The 22,512-nt window shown below is 42.9% G+C and overlaps 1 protein-coding gene across 1 annotated transcript in view; it reads left to right on the top strand.

The window, feature by feature from the left end:
* Nucleotides 1-22,512, top strand: part of LOC115200112 (bone morphogenetic protein 1) — a 55,225-nt gene that overhangs the window by 12,211 nt on the left and 20,502 nt on the right. Inside the window, exons 5-7 of the mRNA XM_029762850.1 lie at nt 1,611-1,789; nt 2,013-2,118; nt 17,081-17,205. Coding sequence (XP_029618710.1) covers nt 1,611-1,789; nt 2,013-2,118; nt 17,081-17,205 — 410 coding nt within the window. The remainder of the gene's footprint in view (nt 1-1,610; nt 1,790-2,012; nt 2,119-17,080; nt 17,206-22,512) is intronic.

The raw sequence follows: 22,512 nt of genomic DNA, 5'->3' as shown, positions 1-22,512 counted from the left end.
ACTCCTTTATCCACACAGCCATAATGATTTATCGCTTAAGTACTTTTCCTTACCTCTCCTCCATCGGCCTTTAGTGCTTGCTCATCCCCTCTGTCTGCATGAATTGTGGTAATTGCAGCCCCCTGCAAGTCCTGGGAAAGACGGCCATTCAGGCCCGAGGAATGCTTGCTGTGCCTCATAGTCCTGATTCATCTTTCACTGAGCACATGTGTTTTTTTTGAATGGCATCCAAGGGAGACCTCCTCAGCTTTATCATAAGCTTTATCATAACCTGCCAGCTTTTATTCCGCGTGATATAGTTGGTCCTTTTCCCAGCTATGCATGTTTTTAAGTTCAAATGAGTTTACACAAAAACTGTAGCAGTGTTGATGGTGTTACATTCTGACTCTGTGCACACACAGTACATCAGTTACCAAGAAGAGCATATTAAAGTGCGGATATGGAACATAAACTGCCCTTTTTCCACCCAGCTGTTGATAGCCATTTTTTCCCTGGTAACTGGCCTCCAGAGTAACAGGGATGACATTATCCACGCAGGCGGCTGCGGTTAGCAGTGGGAATGCCTGAGCTCTGGGCTGGCCTGCTGCATATTCAGCAGGCCCCATCTGTCCTGTGCAAAGTTCAAGACCCATCTCAGGAGAGCCTGGCTGGGTTCATAGTAATTAGAGAGAGGCTGGTTGGCCCACAGGGGCGCGGTGTGTGCCCATGGACCGGGCTCCCACACTGAGCCTTTCATGTCAGGGAGGGAGAGAAAGAGCCCTGCAGTCTGCAGCCAGCCTCTACGGTCACACACTGTAACCCTCCATCTACAGTGAAGCACGCATCAATGAATATCACCACTGTATTCGATCCCGGGCTGTGTCACAGCCGGCTGCGACCGGGAGACCCATGAGGCGGCACACAATTGGCCCAGCGTCGTCCGGCTAGAGGAGGGTTTGGCCGGCTGGGATGTCCTTGTCCCATCGCGCTCTAGCGACTCCTTGTGGAAGGCCGGGCGCATGCACGCTGACTTCGGTTGCCAGCTGTACGGTGTTTCCTCCGACATGTTGGTGTGGCTGGCTTCCGTGTTAAGCGAGCAGTGTGTCAAGAAGCAGTGCGGCTTGGCGGGGTCGTGTTTCGGAGAATGCGCGGCTCTCAACCTTCGACTCTCCAGAGTCCACACGGGAGTTGCATCGATGAGACAAGACTGTAACAACCAATTCAATATCACGAAATTGGGAGAAAAAGTGGTAAAAAGTACAAAAAATAAGAGATGCCAGTTGAACCACAAACTGTTGCAGTCAGACCCTGCGTCTCTCTCCGAACAGGGATTCCTTCCCTTGGCTTATTCGTTATTTGTTCACTGCCTCTGGTTTACACTTGCATGTTTGTGGAAGTAAAGCTCTATATATCCGGTGTAACTCGAAGTTCACAAAGTTCTTGTTACATGATTGATCTGTAGACATAAATGTAGCACTTAGATAGTACCATGGTAAGCAAGATGGCCCCTCATGCGCTAACACTGTCATCTTTGTCTTCTATGTAGCCAGTTACCACAGTCTTGGGCACTAGCTTGTTACCTTGCCTGTTGACCTGTCCCTGATCTGTGTTCTGTGTGTTGGAACCTGCAGGTGCTGTTCCTATGTGGGCCGCAGGGGTGGCGGTCCACAGGCCATCTCCATTGGAAAGAACTGTGACAAGTTTGGAATAGTGGTTCATGAGCTTGGCCATGTGATTGGTTTCTGGCACGAGCACACCCGGCCCGACAGAGACGAACATGTCAGCATCATCAGGGACAACATCCAGCCAGGTAAGACAACTGTGGATGGAACAGCCCACTCATCTAACATGGAGAGATGTCATATGAGATCAGCTTATTTTATGACTCGATGATGAGACCATCACATGATTCTGTGATGAACATAGCTTTCCCTTTCTAGGTGATAGCCACACACTTTTGCCATTCAGTTTGCTGGTACAGTATTTGAGGTAGGGGTAGGTTTCAGCTTCTGTTTTCTTGCTTCTATTCACAGGACAGGAGTATAACTTCTTGAAGATGGAGCCAGGGGAGGTGGACTCTATGGGAGAAGTGTATGACTTTGACAGCATCATGCACTATGCCAGGAATACATTCTCAAGGTAGGAACTCGGCTAAGTTCCACTTCATACACAGCAGAACAGACATCATAGAAACCAGTTGCAATCTAGGTCAGAGAGCAGATTCCCAGACTATGTAACTTTTGCTTTCTTAATGTTTCTCTCCATATCTGTTCTATGTTACTGCTGAAGTTTGATCTCTTCATAGTTGGGGCTGTGGCGGTCAGGACATTTTGTAAGCCGGTTATTGTCATCCTATTTTTTTTTTAAGTCTAATAAATCCATTTATTATACACCATCATTATTTATTTTAAGCAGGTCTAAAGAAACTGTATTTCAGAAGAAACGAATATTAGTCTGTTATCTGGCTATGCTCCATGACAGGCTGTAGGCTTGTTCATTTAGCAGACAAGATATGCTTATATGTCCAGTGCCATTATTTAATTTTATATTCTACAATTTTAGAAAGGATATTTCTACCATTCTGGAGCGTGTGTGTATATGAAGTGGCTATGTTGAGCTTAAAAGTTAGAACTCTAAATCTATACGCTAGATTTAGAGTTACACTAAAAGTATGTGGACACCCCTTCAAATGAATGGATTTGGCTATTACATCCATTGCTGACAAGTGTATAAAATCGAGCACACAGCCAAGCAATCTTGGTAAACAAACATTGGCAGTAGAATGGCCTGTACTGAAGAGCTCAGTGACTTTCAACGTGGCACCGTCATAGGATGCCACCTTTCCAACAAGTTCGTCAAATATCTGCCTTGCTAGAGCTGCCCCGGTCAACCGTAAGTGCTGTTATTGTGAAGTGGAAATGTCTAGGAGCAACAATGGCTCAGCCGCGAAGTGGTAGGCCACACAAGATCACAGAACGGGACTGCCGAGTGCTGAAGCGCGTAGCTGTCCTCGGTTTGAACACACGCGCGAGTTCCAATCTGCCTCTGGAAGCAACGACATCACAAGAACTGTCCGTTTCCATGGACGAGCAGCCGCACTTTAACCTAAGTTCACCATGCACAATGCCAAGCAGTCCAACGGACGAATCTGGGTTTGGCGAGTGCCAGTAGAACACTACCTGTCCGAATGCATAGTGCCAAGAGTAAAGTTTGGTGGAGGAGGAATAATGGTCTGGGGCTGTTTTTCATGGTTCGGGCTAGGCCCCTTAGTTCCAGTGAAGGGAAATCTTAATGCTACAGCATACAATGACATTCTAGATGATTCTGTGCTTCCAACTTTGTGGCAACTGTTTGGGGAAGGCCCTTTCAGCATGACAATGCCCCCGTGCACAAAGCGAGGTCCATACAGAATGTCACGGATCCCTCCGTAACTGTCATTAAGCACACCTGGTCCCCGTTCCCATTGATTAGTAATTGTATAAGTGTGCCCTTTGTTCACCATTATCCTGTCGATTATTGTTACAATGTCCGTAGGTCGTGTGAGTACCTGTGTTGTTTTGGCTTTCGTGCCACTTGTATTGCGCAGATGATTACGGGTCTCGTCCCGTGTGGCATCATTGTGTGAGTGTATGTTACGGGTCTCACCCCGGTGTATTTATTCGAGGTACTCCTCGCTCTTTTGTTTGGGTTTCAACCCTGTGTTTTGTATATGTGTTTGTGTGGTCTTCGTCTCCTTGCCTTTACAAGGCACGCTGTAATTTGGGCCAATAAAAACCTCTATTACACATTCCTGCGCCTGTCTCCCGATCCCTTTATGCCAACACAGAAATGGTTTGTCGAGATAAGTATGGAAGATCTTCACTGGCCTGTAGAGTAGAGGTCGACCGATTATGATTTTTCAACGCCGATACCGATTATTGAATGACCAAAAAAAGCCGATACCGATTCATTGGCCGAAATTTTTATTTATTTTTTTAAACATTTTTAACAAAAAATTATTTTGTAAAATGTATTTGTAATAATGACAATTACAACAATACTGAATGAACACTTATTTTAACTTAATATAATACATCAATAAAATCTATTTAGCCTCAAATAAATAATGAAACATCTTCAATTTGGTTTAAATAATGCAAAAACAAAGTGTTGGAGAAGAAAGTAAAAGTGCAATATGTGCCATGTAAGAAAGCTAACGTTTAAGTGCCTTGCGTAGAACATGGGAACATATGAAAGCTGGTGGTTCCTTTTAACATGAGTCTTCAATATTCCCAGGTAAGAAGTTTTAGGTTATAGGAATTATAGGACTATTTCTCTCTATACGATTTGTATTTCATATACCTTTGACTATTGGATGTTCTTATAGGCACTTTAGTATTGCCAGTGTAACAGTATAGCTTCCGTCCCTCTCCTACCTGGGCTCGAACCAGGAACACATCGACAACAGCCACCCTCGAAGCAGCGTTACCCATGTAGAGCAAGGGGAACAACTACTCCAAGTCTCAGAGCGAGTGACGTTTGAAACGCTATTAGCGCGCACCCGCTAACTAGCTAGCCATTTCACATCGGTTACACCAGCCTAATCTTGGGAGTTGACAGGCTTGAAGTCATAAACAGCGCAATGCATTGCGAAGAGCTGCTGGCAAAACGCACAAAAGTGCTGTTTGAATGAATGCTTACGAGCCTGCTGGTGCCTACCACCGCTCAGTCAGACTGCTCTATCAAATCATCGACTTAATTATAATATAATAAACACACAGAAATACGAGCCTTAGGACATTAATATGGTCGAATCCGGAAACTATCATCTCGAAAACAAAAAAATAATTCTACGGAACCGGTCCATATTTAATCTGGCATCCCTAAGTCTAAATATTCCTGTTACATTGCACAACCTTCAATGGTATGTCATAATTACATAAAATTCTGGCAAATTAGTTCGCAACAAGCCAGGCAATGAACGCAAGAGCAGTGACACAATTTCATGTTAGCAGGCAATATTAACTAAATATGCAGGTTTAAAAATATATACTTGTGTATTGATTTTAAAGAAAGGCATTGATGTTTATGGTTAGGTACATTGGTGCAACGACAGTGCTTTTTTCGCAAATGCGCTTGTTAAATCATCACCCGTTTGTCGAAGTAGGCTGTGATTCGATGAGAAATTAACAGGCACCGCATCGATTATATGCAATGCAGGACACGTTAGATAAACTAGTAATATCATCAACCATGTGTAGTTAACTAATGATTATGTTAAGATTGATAGTTATTTATATGATAAGTTTAATGCTAGCTAGCAACTTACCTTGGCTTCTTGCTGCCCTCGCGTAACAGGTAGTCAGCCTGCCATGCAGGCTCCTCGTGGAGTACAATGTAAGGCAGGTGGTTAGAGCGTTGGACTAGTAACCAGAAGGTGGCAAAAAACGAATCCCTGAATCCCCGCTGAACAAGGCACTTAACCCCCGTTCCTAGGCCGTCATTGAAAATAAGAATGTGTTCTTAATCTGACTTGCCTAGCTAAATAAAGGTTTTTAAAAAAAAAAAAAAATCTGCAAATTGGTGGCCAAAAATACCGATTACCGATTGTTATGAAAACGTGAAATCGGCCCTAATTAATCGGCCATTCCGATTAATCGGTCGACCTCTACTGTAGAGCCCTGACCTCAACCCCATCGAACCCCTTTGGGATGAATTGGAACGCCGACTGTGAGCCAAGCCTTATCGCCCAACTTAAGTGCCCGACCTCACCGATGCTCTTGTGGCTGAATGGAAGCTAGTCCCTGCAGCAATGTTCCAACATCTTCTGGAAAGCCTTCCCAGAAGAATGGAGGCTGTTATAGCAGCAAAGGGGGGACCAACTCCATATTAATGCCCATGATTTTGGAATGAGATATTCGACGAGCAGGTGTCCACATACTTTTGTACATGTAGTGTGTTTGGCAAATTTAGTTGTGAATGATACAAACCTTAAAATGTCTTAGAACGTATATGGGCTGCATGATGCGTCTAATAGGCTTATTGACTATTTGAAAAAGTTGCAAAAAAAGCTTGAGCTCTGTTCCTTGCATCAGGCTGCGCACCCTATTCTCTCATCAAGTGATTATATTTTTACTCATCAGACTATTCTCAATGTAATCTTGTCTTTATTAATATGTTAAAAAAATCATATTTAGAATGGAAGGGGAAAAAATACATGTCATCCGTATGCACTGGAATAGCGAATGGAGGCCGCTTTCCCACAGTTTAAATCATGCCAGGTAGGCTACTCTGGTTTTATAAAAACAGCTGGGGTCCTCGTCTTTTTAGTGGCAACCAACAAAACTCAGATTTCACAACAGATTGAATATAGAAATGTCTGGGCTTATAAGAACACTTATTTCACTTCCCGAATCAACCAGTGTTTGAGGAGCATGCAGCCTCTCGCTGTGCGACGGGTGATATTCCGACCAAACTCTTTATGCAATGGCCTCTCCAACCATGTTCCTGCAGCTAACCAGTGCTTCATTTGGGAAAGCAAGTGAAATCTGTTCGGGGAATATTGATAGTAACATGTTTTCACCACTAAACATATTTAATTAAACTGCTGACAACCCGTATCTCTTGGCGCTGGAGAAAGGAATGAAGGAGAGGAGATGAAAACGTACAGTGGTAAGAGTCTATAGCTGAAGGTCATGTGTCAGCCTATTAATTATGAAAATCTAAAACATGCTCTATTACTAGGCTATTCAAAATCCAATACAAATGTTTGCAGCGTAGCAGAAGGTAACCAGTCCATCCAGTATGCATAATAATACAGTCTACACTCAAAGGCCATTACTAGAATTTGTTTAATTTTGCAGTATAAGCCAGACCAATTATGTTTTTTGCCGTGCCTAATATGCGGTAGGCTATGTATTTTAAAAACGCACAATCATTATTTTAATTCAGGTTTATTTTTTTTGTGCTTGGGGTCTACGTATGGGTGTTCTACCTGCAACATCTTAAATGCTTTGTATTAATCAGCACCTTAGAAAGCGCTGTCCATTTCGTTATGTTTGTCTTTGAAATAACATCCACGATGACCATGTTTAACACTCAGTTTCAACCTGTTGAACTTCTTTCTTCAAATTGATCAGCACAGTGAGGTCAAACAAATGTAGCCTAAAGGTGAGTTTTAAAAGCATGATACTGTTTTGATGATGTGTTTGATGTGAATTTGATCGCATTTGCATTGGTGTCAGAGTGGTTAGAGGGGCAATAGAGCATTGAGTACCAGGCCATTCGTGACCTGATGATGGTTCGCGTGTTGGGTACTACCAATGCGTGTCCAGAGTGCATGAGAGGAGATTACCGTGACTCAACGGTCACATGGAATTTGACTGCGGTCATAACTATTAGTGTGGTGGTAATACCGTTACCGCAACAGCCCTATTCATAGATTTACTAATGTGTCAAAGTCTCTTTAATTTCATTACTTTGTTTCATTTCAGTGCCAGGGGCTGACTTCAATGCTTATGAAAGGTTGCACAAGTTGAAGTTTAGAGTCCTTTAACACACTCTCAGAAAAAAAGGTACAGAATTGTACTTAGATGGGTATAAACTCTTGTCACTGTAGTTGGTACCCTGTAAGGTACATCCGTTGTACCATTAGGTGTATATAGTTTTACACTTGTAGTTCATACCTTAAAAGGAAAATGTATATATTTGCCTTTGTAGGGTACCACCAGTAACAAAATAGTTTATTTTAAGTGGCAAAAACAATATAAAGTCCCTCGTGTACATGCCTCTCCGCTATCTAGTGCTGAGTGATTAGTGCTGTTTGAGATGGGTTTGGTTTCGGTTTCATTTTGTTTAAACATTAAATGCACCATGCATTATGTGGGTTGAATGCTGTAACAACAGAGAATAAAACAATTCATAAACGTCCCATGATGGTAGTGACTGCCCATTACTGCCTATCATTTACTAATCATCATTTATTCACATTACTTCAATAAAATATTTGTTATCTTTGATTCATTTCTTATTTCATTCCAAGTCATCATTGTATATCTATAGAGCTGCTGCCTATGCTGTCTGACAAATCACTTTAAAAAAATTATTTTAGTAGTTCTTCAAAGTAGTAAATAAGGTATTCTTTTATGACTTCTGAATACCAACTATCAAACACTTAAATCATGTATTTTCAGGTAGAGATACCTCGCAAAGCAACTGCTTTCTATCCCTCATGCGCATTCTCTCTTATCGTCATCAACGAGGCCTCTCTGTCTGCTCCACACAGACCAGACAAGCAAGCAGGCGCAAAATGTATTATGGTCATTGTAGTTAATTACCACGTTTTCTGCGCTAAACTATGTAGAATTTTGGCCTGTTTGAAACTACAACTCCCTACTACATCGCACAGTTCAGGCTTGATCTGATTTATCTCTACAGAAACTGAGCATCAAGCTCACAGGAAAAAAACTAACGAAATGGAATTCAAATAATGTAACCGATGTTGATCAATTAGTTATTTAAAAAATGAAAAATGGCCAAATAAAATGTTGGTTAATCGCTCACACTACCACTATCCCACTTCTGACACCAATGGAGTGAATTCGGTGGGTAGCCCCGACCACGACTTTAATCTGGGTCCAACGACCAACACCTTAACAGTTACGCCAAGAAGTCTCTACCTCTTCGAAAAGGTCTCTCAGTGTTGGGTTAAGGTTGGTACAATATTAATTACAGCTTACCCTGTATTTGTCACATGCATTTATGTAAGCCTTTATAGACTTCAGAACTGTCAACGGACATGCACAAACTTTAATTAACATAACCATAGACCACCTAAACTGGTACAACACTTTCACTCACGGGTGGCCAAAAATAAATAACTAATCCACGCCTCCATCCTGGGTAACAAAAATTTACCTTCACAGTACCCCATTTTTAAGAGTGCGTGATGATTGTACCTTTTTATATTCAAAGTATTGGTTACAAAAATGTGCCATTATACTAGATTATCTGCACATGTACCCTAATAGGTATTGAACAGTACCATGTGAGATCATATGTGTACCTCTGAAGGTACAGGTAACTGCCACAATAAAGGAAACACCAACATAACGTGTCTTAATAGGACGTTGGGCCACCACAAGCCAGAACAGCTTCAATGCACCTTGTCATAGATTCTACAAGTGTCTGGAACTCTATTGGAGGGATGTGACAGCATTCGTCCATGAGAAATTCCATAATTTGGTGTTTTGTTTATGGTGGTGGAAAACGCAGTCTCAGGTGCCGCTCCAGAGTCTCCCGTAAGTGTTCTATTGGGTTGAGACCTGGTGACTGAGACGGCCATGGCATATGGTTTACTTTGTTTTCATACTCATCAAACCGTTCAGTGACCACTCCTGCCCTTTGGATGGGGGTATTGTCATCCTTTGGGGGCATAGCCATGGTAGACAAAATATTTGGCCAAAATAATGGCCTGCCCAGCGTTTTTATACATGACCCTAAGCATGATGTGATGTTATTTGCTTAATTAACTCAGGAAGCACACTTGTGTGGAATCACTTGCTTTCAATATACTTTGTAGCCCTCATTTACTGAAGTGTTTCCATTATTTTGGCAGTTACCTGTACCCCAGGAAAGAATACTGTACCCTAACCATACCCTTTATTTTGAAAGTGTACTATTAAATTATTGACCTGCTGACATTCTTAGCTTGGGAGACAGAATCTGAAGAGTTTTAAGTACAGGGAAGCAGGACAAATTTCAATAAACAACACTTGGACTTCATGAATGTGTCATTGCCTTGGCTTTAAGGAAGAACAGCTGCAGAATATATGACTTTTTCTCTCTTTCTTCCACAAGTTTATTTTGCCTTGGATCTTTTAACTCTCTCATCGGTCACCGCTTACATTTTAGCATGCAGTGAGATTCAGATAGGATTTTATTGCTCGTCCTTGTAATGGGATTTCAGAGGATAAAATAGTGTAATCTGGAGTAACATGTCAATAGAGTTGAAAGGGCGGAGTTATAGAGCTTTCCATTTCAATCATGGTACTGTTTCTGATTTACAAAGTTTTCTTAGACCGCGCCAACTTTTTGATATTGTATAGCCTCATGTCCACCTTACCCAGTCCCTCTGTACTCTGAGTAGAGCCTGCCTACCAACCCCCATGTAATACAATGCTTATCTGTTCTTCATAATGGGGTTGAGCATATATCATATTCATTTCTTCCAGGTAGCCTTTCAGATAGCTAAGTTTCTCAGTGAGGATGCTGTCCAGTGGCAGCTATGTAGTAAGGGGGGTTGGGCATTTATGGATAAGGTTTGATTATGTCTTACTTTTGATGAGCTAGCTTTTACCCACAGCCACAGGTTGTTCCAATTATCCCTCCCTGGTTGGCTCCTGCTGCTGGAGTGTAGCAGCAGCCCAGTAAACCTTCACATCCATCCTCAGTTTCAGGTTTAGGTAGAGCAGCTAGCACCAGTGGCCCTGCTGCATCAGGCTGCGTGTCACTTTCATACATCCTGTGAAGTTCCTTGTAAAAGCTCTCCTCTCATAGCGTGAACTGCCTCATTATGCCACATATGGCCTCTTTTGAAGAGGCTTTGATCGTCGTTAGCAACATGATCCCACATACCTGGCAGTTATAGGGTTTTATTCCTGAGGTGTCTGCTGGCTAGCTTCATGGCTCCCAGGTGTTAGCGGGATTTAGGCCAAACACTAATGATCAGATGAACATGTTTAGGTATGGGGGAATGGAGACATATGTACTGTTATTTCCCCGACATTGACTTGACAAGCCAAATCTCAGAGTACAGAATCAAACTGATCCTGTTTCCAGGTGCGTTCTGACTGCAGGCTATAGATTTTGCAATAAAATAGTTTATTTAATTGATCTATTGTTGCATTTGTGATCAAGGCGTCAAAGGCGGTTTGTGCAGTGTTTAATAGAAGAGTAAGGACGTAAGGAGTGTAATAAATCACATCAGATATATGCATTATTTCCCAGATTTCTTTCATGGCCACATAGATGGGATATGTTAAGAAAGCTTTTGTCTCATATTATCTTACTTTTTCCTCTTAAGATTTTTCTCTGTAGAATGTATGTAAGGATTAAGAAAAAAATACAGCAGGTAAACTGCTGTCCACTCCATCCAAACTCTCCTAGTGCTGTTGTAGTACATGCTGCTGCTATTTGACAAAAAAAAAGTATTCTTGGCCTTGAAGTAGGCTTGAAAAGGAGAGCAGTGAATGTGTCATAATCTTAATGATACTCCACCGTGCCAGTTGGTCCGTGGGTGCTAGCTGACCTCTTTCTTCCAGATTCCCTGTCTGATGTATCTGTCCCAGACCGAGACAGTGGTGTTATAGTGGCTGTTTGAGGTTTGGACCAGCCCACCCTCTGACTACTGCATGCTAATTTGGGTTGTGTCCATCCATTCTCTTTTTTTGGGCTGCAGTTCAGCACTGTTTCTGTTGGATCAAAGCATGGCCAAACAAGTCCACTTGGGACTGAGGTGTCATTGTAATGATATACTGAACAAAAAATATAAACGCAACATGTAAAGTGTTGGTCCCATGTTTTCATGAGCTGAAATAAAAGATCCCAGAAATGTTCCATACGCACAAAAAGATAAATGATCTCAAAGTCTGTGTACATATTTGTACATCCCTGTTAGTGAGCATTTCTCCTTTGCCAAGATAATTCCTCCACCTGACAGGTGTGGCATATCACGAAGATGTTTAAACAGCATAATCACTACACAGGTGCACCATGTGCTGGGGACATTAAAGGTCCACTCTAAAATGTGCAGTTTTGTCACACAACACAATGCCACAGATGTCTCAAGTTTTGAGGGAGTGTGCAAATGGCATGTTGACTGCAGGAATGTCCACCAGAGCTGTTTCCAAATAATTTAATGTTTATTTCTCTACCATAAGGCGCATCCATCATTGTTTTAGAGAATATGGAAGTACGTCCAACCGGCCTCACAACTGCAGACCACATGTAACCACGCCAGCCCAGGACCTCCACATCCGGCTTCTTCACCTGCAGGATTGTCTAAGAGCAGCCACCCAGACAGCTGATGAAACCGAAGACTTTCTGCACACACTGTCAGAAATCATCTCAGGGAAGCTCATCTGTGTGCTCGCTGTCCTCACCAGGGACTTAACATGACTGCAGTTTGGCGTCGTAACCGACTTCAGTGAGCAAATGCTCACATTCGATGGCCACTGGCACGATGGAGAAGTGTGCTCTTCACAGATGAATCCCGGTTTCAACTGTACCAGGCAGATGACGGCATCGCGTGGGCGAGCGGTTTGCTGACGCCAATGTTGTGAACAGAGTGCCCCGAGGTGGTGGGGTTATGGTATGAGCAGGCATAAGCTATGGACAACGAACACAATTGCATTTGCTCATGTTTCAGCATGATAATGCACAGCCCCATGTTGCAAGGATCTGTACACAATTCCTAGAAGCTGAAAATGTCCCAGTTCTTCCATGGCCTGCATACTCACCAGACATGTCACCCATTTGAGCATGTTTGGGATGCTGTGGATCGACGTGTACGACAGCGTGTTCCAGTTCCCGTCAATATCCAGCAACTTCGCACAGCCATTGAAGAGGAGTGGAACAACATTCCAAACAGCCTGATCAACTCTATGCGAAGGAGATGTGTCACGCTGCATGAGGCAAATGGTGGTCACACCATACACTGACTGGTTTTCTGATCCACGTCCTTACCTGTTTTTTAAGGTATCTGTGACCAACAGATGAATATCTTTTATTCCCAGTCATGTGAAATCCATAGATTAGGGCCTAATGCATTTATTTCAATTGACTGATTTTCTTATCTGAACTGTAATTCAGTAAAATCTTCGAAATTGTTGCATGTTGCGTTTATATTTTTGTTCAGTGTAGTTTTTATAGTTTGAGATGGATGAAGAAGTGATTGCTAGAAAGGATATGGGAGTGTATGTTGTTAAACGTTTGGGGTCACTTAGAAATGTCCTTGTTTTAGAATGAAAAGCTTTTTTTTTGTCAATTTTAAAATGACATCAAATTGATCAGAAATACAGTGTAGACATTGTTAATGTTGTAAATGACTATTGTAGCTGGAAACGGCAGATGTTTTATGGAATATCTACATAGTTGTACAGAGGCCCATTATCAGCAACCATCACTCCTGTGTTCCAAGGTATCTGTGACCAACAGATGCATATCTGTATTCCCAGTCATGTGAAATCCATAGATTAGGGCCTGATGAATTTCAATTGACTGATTTTCTTATATGAACTGTAACTCAGTAAAATCTTTGAATTTGTTGCATTTTCTATTTTTGTTCAGTGTATAATACATACAAACCCAGCATAAAGGTTTCATATAATCTTTGTCAGGCAGTGGGTCTATAGGGGATTGCGTGACAATGGGGGAGTATCCTGGCACTGAGTTTAACATACCAGTAACATGAGGTTCCCTCCCACAGCCGTGTGTGTGTGTGTGTGTGTGTGTGTGTGTGTGTGTGTGTGTGTGTGTGTGTGTGTGTGTGTGTGTGTGTGTGTGTGTGTGTGTGTGTGTGTGTGTGTGTGATTGAATTTTGGTACCGTCTGTGCAATTCGACCCAAATTTTCTCAAACAAAATGTGAAACTGTTTAGCAGCACAGACAGCGGTACCAGTGATTGTTGTTCCAATTTAATGCCCCTTTCCCAATTGCAGGAAGAGATTTGATAGGCCCCAGCTCCCCAATGTGACTGTAACGTGAGTCTGGGCACACGCGAAGCGAGTGAAAGCTGGAGGAGAGGGAGGCCAGGCCAGACCAGACCGTAATCATTACTACACAGCTCTCTGATATGAGAACCAGCTGTTAGCTCTCCTTTTGTTCTTATTTTTCTGCCCTCTTTTTCACTGAGCCTGGACCTATCCTCCATGCCTCCTATTGCAGCCTCGCTGTCTGGACCTCGTCCCAAATAAACTGCCATGCGCTTGTGGCAACTGGATTTTGAGAAGCCGGGAGGCTGAGATTGGATACAAACTGCCAGGCCACTGCACAGAATGGGCTGTCTGGCCCTTTATTTTCTAACTGTATAGACAGAATGAAGTAGGTTTACGATTGTTGATGCTCCCTGCTTTGTTGTCATTTCACCACTCTGAGCATTCCTATTTTCCCTGAATATAGCCTTATACCATTATTTTACTGTTTAGAGATACATTTTTTCATTGTGGATTGTATCTAGACTGTGGTCAGTGTGTTTTCAGAGATCCTTATTAGGAGACAAGGTGCTCCTGTTAGCTTTTCTCAAGTCACTGAGGTTTGTGATCCGGTTTACATTTCCCCTGCATTCTGATTGGCTGATGTACCTGTCCCAATGTCTCCCTTTGTTTCCCCATTATTAGCCTGTGTGTTTGCACAGCGTTTTTACTGTAAATCACCGTGGGAAGCCAGGGCCTTTGCTGAGATTGTTGTTGGAAAGATTTCATGGGCAGCCCTCATGTTTTGAAGTGTCTCCTGGGGACAAGTAAGGCAGCTCCTCATGCTTTTTGTCTGGGGCATGTTACCCGACCCTGGGCTTTATCCGCCCCCCTACGCTGGGGACATTTTTAAGGCCTGGTGCATGGAGCAGAGCCAACTCAAATAAAGACCTTCCAGTGTGCCCTTTGTCTACTCTGACACCGGCTGCAGTGGCGTTGTTCACCGGCAGCCAGCGTACGGCAGGCAGACAGGCAGGCAGACAGACAGGCAGGCAGTGCTTCAACTGTTAGCTCAGGCTGTTCTGTTTGCACATGCCTGGCATTGATGGGCACGTCACCATGGGAACGGCCAGGGATAGGGCCTTTGCTCGCCATTGCAGAGAGAGAAAAGGAGATGATAAACTAGCAAAGTGTCAAGTGAGAAAGTGGTGTGAAAACGTCTGTTTTTTCGGCATCAACGGTTCCTTTTCAAGCCAAACGCCAGCCACCATGGTGTGAGTTTTGTACTTCTTTGTAATCGTTCTTGTTCCTTTTGACTTTTAATCCTTATGCTAAATGTTGTTGTCCATACAACAAATCAATCCATTTTGAGATTTTCCCATAGAGTTGTCAGAGGGCTTTTGTTTGCAGTGTTGGACTTTTTGTTCTGTGCAGCCTGTACAGATGGAAGTAGTACAGCACACATGAGGTCAGTGTGAGTTCAGTTCTGACACTCAGACCTGTCTGAACTACCTACGTCCTCTGAGGAGGACATTCCTACAGCCTTAGAGGGACCACTGACCAGGAACAGTCCATTGGTTAGTTATTCTATAATAATATGAGATGTTAGGCACTTAGTTATTTTGAATTTTTTTGTATTATAGATTTCTTTGTATTTTTCCGCCTTTTTTCTCCCAATTTCAATTAGGATTTTTGTCTCATCTCTGCAACTCCCCAATGGGCTCGGGAGAGGCAAAGGTCGAGTTGTGCACCCTCTGAAACATGACCCGCCAAACCACGCTCATTAACACCCACCCGCTTAACCCAGAAGCCAGCTGCACTAATGTGTCGGAGGAAACAATGTTCAACTGAAGTCAGCCTGCAGCTGCCCGGCCCGCCACAAGGAGTCGCTAGAGTGCGATGAACCAAGAACCCCCCCGCCTCTCGGCCAAACCATAGTGAGGTCACTGATGAGAACCAGTCAGTGGGCAGCATGACTTGGCATCACACACTGTCCACTGTCTTAACTGGCAGAATGTTCCAGTGCGTATTTGGTGGTGTCTCTGCACCAAATTCCAAAAACAATAACAGTGTTTCAGATGGGGGGGAACATTTTGTGCATATTTTCTCATGTGTTCGTTCGTACACGTATGAATTCAAAGGCTTATACATATCTTTATTATTATTTGAGTTATTTCCACATCTTCACCTTTTTAAATGCATCCCTTTCTGATCCAGAGAGAGTGAAACAGGGATTATATGGCCTCCAAGCCCCTTGTCTGCCCCCATACAGTAGATCTCACTCCTTGGCTCAGGCCCTACTGGCAGGCCGCCAGACTCACACAGGCAAAGCTGTGGCCTGATGCTTCCATAAGTTTCAGCGTCCTCAGTAGATCCCTGAATAATGCCTACTGTCAGTGTTACTGGCAGCAGTTTAGCTGCTGGCTGATGGATCTTTAGGCTTCACCAGAGTCCTCTGAGTGAACATGTATTTTCTGAGTGTGTGTGCAGTGGTGGAAAAAGTACCCAATTGTCATTCTTGACTAAAAGTAAAGATACCTTTTAATAGAAAATGACCCAAGTGAAAGTCACCCAGTAAAATGCTACTTGAGTAAAAGTCTAAAAGTAGGGCCTCTCGAGTGGCGCAGTGGTCTAAGGCACTGCATCACAGTTGCTAGCTGTGCCACTAGAGATTCTGGGTTCGAGTCCAGGCTCTCCCGAGACCGGGAGACCCATGGGGCGGCGCACATTTGGCCCAGTGTCGTCCGGGTTGGGGGAGGGTTTAGCCGACAGGGATATCCTTGTCCCATCGCGCACTAGCGACTCCTGTGGTGGGCCGGGCGCAGTGCACGCTGACAGTCACCAGGTGTTTCCTCTGACACATTGGTGTGGCTGGCTTCCGGGTTAAATGGGCATTGTGTCAAGAAGCAGCGTGGCTTGGTTGGGTTGTGTTTCTGAGAACGCATGGCTCTCGACCTTCCCCTCTCCCGAGTCCGTATGGTAGTTGCAGCAATGAGACAAGACTGTAACTACCAATTTGGATATCACGAAATTGGGGAGAAAAAGGGGTGAAAATACCAAAAAATACTATTAAAAAAGCTCAAGTAAAGTAAAAGTATAATTCATTTCACATTCCTTATATTAAGCAAACCAGAAATCACCATTTTCTTGTTTTTTCATTTAAGGATAGCGAGTACTTTTGGGTGTCAGGGAAAATGTATGTAGTAAAAAGTACATTATTTTTTATTTAGGAATGTAGGAATATAGTAAGTAAAAGTTGTCAAAAAGTAAAGTAAATTATAGATACCCCAAAAAACTGCTTAAGTAGTACTTCAAAGTATTTTTACTTAAGTACTTTAAACCAATGTGTGTGTGCGCCAGTGTGAATGTGTGAGTGCCTTCTTGGTTTTGTTGTGTTTTGATCTAACCTCAGTCTCTTCTCCTGAAATGCAGAGGAATCTTCTTGGACACAATCCTGCCACGCTATGATGTCAATGGAGTGAGACCGCCGATTGGCCAGAGGACAAGGCTAAGCAAAGGGGATATCACACAGGCACGCAAACTCTACAAGTGTTCCAGTAAGAACAGCACAATATTTGTAAACAATATTTTGAATGGGTTCAACATACATGTTGGTGTAGAGTTGATACATACCATATGGTAGACATTAAACAATAGGCCTATGAAGTTGAGATAATATTGCATAATGGACATAATATAGTGCTTGCTGTTGCTTTAGCTTACTGCTGAGAGTGAGATTGTATTCTCCTTTTCGTGTCTCATTATCACTGAGAGTGAATACTCAAAACACTGTTTTCTGATGTCGTTTACTGTACATTGGATGGAAAAAGTTGAGCATTTACCATTAATGTGGCGTGGTTCCCTGGCAGTGGAGGCTGCTGAGAGGAGGACAGCTCATAATAATGGCTGGAATGGAGTTAATGGAATGGCATGAAAACAACATGGTTTTCATGGGTTTGATACCATTCCATTTTACTCCATTCCAGTCATTATTATGAGCCGTTCTTCCCTCAGCAGCCTCCACTGTTCCCTGGCTATGGTTGCTGTGACTCCCCCGGCCAGGAGAAGGAGTGTAAACAGTGCCCTAGGACAGGAAGTTTGTCATCACTCTTTCCCAGATAGATCCAAAAGAACAGCTGTTCTCAAGAGGACAATGACTAGAATGATGGCTGGGAATCAACACTCTGTTCTTAGGGTCCAGAGATCACGACATTTACAATGTAAACTGAATACATACAGTTGAAGTCGGAAGTTTACATACACCTTAGCCAAATACATTTAAACTCCGTTTTTCACAATTCCTGACATTTAATCCTAGTAAAAATGTCCTTTCTTAGGTCGGTTATGATCGCCGCTTTATTTTAAGAATGTGAAATGTCAGAATAATAGTAGAGAGAATGATTTATTTCAGCTTTTATTTATTTCTTTCATCACATTCCCAGTGGGTCAGAAGTTTACATACACTCAGTTAGTATTTGGTAGCATTGCCTTTAAATTGTTAAACTTGGGTCAAACGTTTTGGGTAGCCTTCCACAAGCTTCCCACAATAAGTTGGGTGAATTTCGGCCCATTCCTCCTGACAGAGCTGGTATAACTGAGTCAGGTTTGAAGGCCTCCTTGCTCGCACATGCTTTTTCAGTTCTGCCCACAAATGTTCTATAGGATTGTGGTCAGGGCTTTGTGATGGCCACTCCAATACCTTGACTTTGTTGTCCTTAAGCCATTTTGCCACAACTTTGGAAGTATGCTTGAGGTCATTATCTATTTGGAAGACCCATTTACGACCAAGCTTTAACTTCCTGACTGATGTCTTGAGATGTTGCTTCAATATATCCATATAATTTTCCTCCTCATGATGCCATCTATTTTGTGAAGTGCACCAGTCCCTCCTGCAGCAAAGCACCCCCACAACATGATGCTGCCACCCCGTGCTTCACGGTTGGGATGGTATTCTTCGGCTTGCAAGCATCCCCCTTTTTCCTCCAAACATAACGATAGTCATTATGGCCAAACAGTTCTATTTTTGTTTCATCAGACCAGAGGACATTTCTCCAAAAAGTACAATCTTTGTCCCCATGTGCAGTTGCAAACCGGAGTCTGGCTTTTTTATGGTGGTTTTGGAGCAGTGGCTTCTTCCTTGCTGAGCGGCCTTTCAGGTTATGTCGATATAGGACTCGTTTTACTGTGGATATAGATACTTTTGCACCTGTTTCCTCTAACATCTTCACAAGGTCCTTTGCTGTTGTTCTGGGATTGATTTGCACTTTTCGCACCAAAGTACATTCAACTCTAGGAGACAGAACACGTCTCCTTCCTGAGCGGTATGACGGCTGCGTGGTCCCATGGTGTTTATACTTGCGTACTATTGTTTGTACAGATGAACGTGGTACCTTCAGGCATTTGGAAATTGCTCCCAGGGCTGAACCAGACTTGTGGAGGTCTACAATTTTTGGCTGATTTCTTTTGATTTTCCCATGATGTCAAGCATAGAGGCACTGAGTTTGAAAGTAGGCCTTGAATACATCCACAGGTACACCTCCAATTGACTCAAATTATGTCAATTAGCCTATCAGAAGCTTCTAAAGCCATGACATAATTTTTTGGAATTTTCCAAGCTGTTTAAAGACACAGTCAACTTAGTGTATGTAAACTTCTGACCCACTGGAATTATAAGTGAAATAATCTGTCTGTAAACAATTGTTGGAAAAATGACTTTCATGCACAAAGTAGATGTCTTAACCGACTTGCCAAAACTATAGTTTGTTAACAAGAAATTTGTGGAGTGGTTGAAAAACAAGTGTTAATGACTCCAGCCTAAGTGCATGTAAAATTCCGACTTCAACTGTACATGTAGGTGTTGGAAACGAAAACAAAACCCTCCTGGCGCTTTACTAGTAGTTCCGTTGGTCTTGAGAAATCCTTTTTTGAAGGCTGAAGGGACAACTTTTACAAGTTTGAAATAGTAATTCAAAAAATAAAAGTGATGTCAGTGTGTTAATTGTGGCTTAGACAGGGGAAACGGGGTTTGTCAGAACCACATTAAAGCTCAGTGAATAAACGGCATACTGCTGACCAGAACTGGACCGCTGAATGTGGTTTTATTTTGGGCAATCATCCGTCTTGACCATAGATGGTTCAGAGGGGTGGGGCTGGTTGAATGGGCGTGTTATGTGCCTTTCCCAGTGATTAACTCCGTCTCAGTGAAACGGGAGAGAGTAGATGATGTGGCGCACAGCGCAGCACAGCACATGCAGCTAGGAGGGAGTCTCTGTCTGTTTTCCTTGAAAACAGATCCAGCGAGCATAGTGAGGTGGATCCTCATTCATACAGCATTCCTGGGAGTATTTGTCATACCCCAGTGTGCTTGTTAATGGTTTAGTATCAGCAAACCTCTGCCAAGAGTTATTAGGCAAAGCTCTCGCCTCCTCTTTATATGCTCACACAGGTTTGGAGGGAGTCAATGAACGGTAACTGTTGGGGGAGATATTTTTCTTTCTCCCACTGAAGCAGAGGAAGGTGAAGTGAGCAGGGAAGTAATATCTGAGGCTTGTGTCCTAGAGAGACAATAATTATATGCTTTCATGCTTTTTCCTCTCCTCTGTTGATCAGAGTAGAAAGCTCCCAAGGTCTATTCAGTTCCCTTAGAGCCAGTTTTTCCCAAACTTTTTATAGTCCCGTACCCCTTCAAACATTCAACCTCCAGCCGCGTACCCCCTCTCGCACCACGTTCAGCGCACTCTCAAATGTTGTTTTTTGCCATCATTGTAAGCCTTCCACACACACATTATACGATACACTCATACTTATGTTTAACAAATGTGAGTTTTTGTCACAACCTGGCTTGTGGGAAGTGACAAAGAGCTCTTATAGGACCAGGGCACAAATAATAATATAATAATAATCAATCATTTTGCTCTTTATTTAACCATCTTACATATAAAACCTTATTTGTTCATCGACAATTGTGAATGAGAAGGGTATGCTTGAAAGGATGCTCATAACTCTGCAATGTTGGGTTGTATTGGAGAGAGTCTCAGTCTTAAATCATTTCCCACACACAGTCTGTGCCTGTATTTAGTTTTCATGCTAGTGAGGGCCGAGAATCCATTCTCACATAGACACGTAGTTTCAAAGGGCATCAGTGTCTTAACAGCGCGATTTGCCAAGGCAGGATACTCTGAGCGCAGCCCAATCCAGAAATCTGACAGTGGCTTCTGAATAAATTACATTTTCACAGAACCGCTGTTGAAATTCCGATGAAGCTCTCTTGTTCAGATATCAGTAAGTGGACTGGAGGCAGGGCATGAAAGAGATAACAAATCCAGTTGTTTGTGTCGTCCGTTTCGGGAAAGTACATGCGTAATTGCGCACCCAACTCACTCAGGTGCTTCGCTACAGTTGAAGTCGGAAGTTTACATACACTTAGGTTGGAGTAATTAAAACTCGTTTTTCAACCACTCCACAAATTTTTTGTTAACAAACTATAGTTTTGGCAGGTCGGTTAGGACATCTACTTTGTGCATGACACAAGTCATTTTTCCAACAATTGTTTTCAGACAGATTATTTAACTTATAATTCACTGTATCACAATCCCAGTGGGTCAGAAGTTTACATTCACTAAGTTGACTGTGCCTATTAAACAGCTTGGAAAATTCCAGAAAATTATGTAATGGCTTTAGAAGCTTCTGATAGGCTAATTGACATAATTTGAGTCAATTGGAGGTGTACCTGTGGATGTATCTCAAGGCCTACCTTCAAACTCAGTGCCTCTTTGCTTGACATCATGGGAAAATCAAAAGAAATCAGCCAAGACCTCAGAAAAGAAATTGTAGACCTCCACAAGTCTGGTTCATCCTTGGGAGCGATTTCCAAACGCTTGAAGGTACCACGTTCATCTGTACCAACAATAGTACGCAAGTATAAACACCATGGGACCCTGCAGCCGTCATAACGCTCTGGAAGGTGACACGTTCTGTCTCCTAGAGTTGAACGTACTTTGGTGCGAAAAGTGCAAATCAATCCCAGAACAGCAGCAAAGGACCTTGTGAAGATGCTAGAGGAAGCGGGTATAAAAGTATCTATATCCACAGTAAAATGAGTCCTATATCGACATAACCTGAAAGGCCGCTCAGCAAGGAAGAAGCCACTGCTCCAAAACTGCCATAAGAAAGCCAGACTCCGGTTTGCAACTGCACATGCGGACAAAGATCGTACTTTTTGGAGAAATGTCCTCTGGTCTGATGAAACAAAAATAGAACTGTTTGGCCATAATGACCATCGTTATGTTTGGATGAAAAAGGGGGAAGCTTGCAAGCCGAAGAACACCATCCCAACCGTGAAGCACAAGGGTGGCAGCATCATGTTGTGGGGGTGCTTTGCTGCAGGAGGGACTTGTGCACTTCACAAAATAGATGGCATCATGAGGAGGAAAATTATGTGGATATATTGAAGCAACATCTCAAGACATCAGTCAGGAAGTTAAAGCTTGGTCGTAAATGGGTCTTCCAAATAGATAATGACCCCAAGCATACTTCCAAAGCTGTGGCAAAATGGCTTAAGGACAATAAAGTCATGGTATTGGAGTGGCCATCACAAAGCCCCGCACCCCACCATACCCCTGTCTGTACATTATGCCCTGAGTCTATTCTACCACACCCAGAAATCTGCTCCTTTTAATCTCTGTCCCAAACGCACTAGATGACCAGTTTTGATAGCCTTTAGCTGTACCATCATCCTACTCCTCCTCTGTTCCTCGGGTGATGTGGAGGTTAACCCAGGCTCTGCGTGTCCCCAGACACTCTCATTTGTTGATTTCTGTAACCGAAAAGCCTTGGTTTCATGCATGTTAACATCAGAAGCCGCC

Source organism: Salmo trutta, chromosome 9 (assembly GCF_901001165.1).
Source record: "Salmo trutta chromosome 9, fSalTru1.1, whole genome shotgun sequence".
NCBI lineage: Eukaryota > Metazoa > Chordata > Actinopteri > Salmoniformes > Salmonidae > Salmo > Salmo trutta.
Note: the sequence above shows the minus strand (reverse complement) of the source record. Positions and strands in the feature narration are given on the sequence as shown.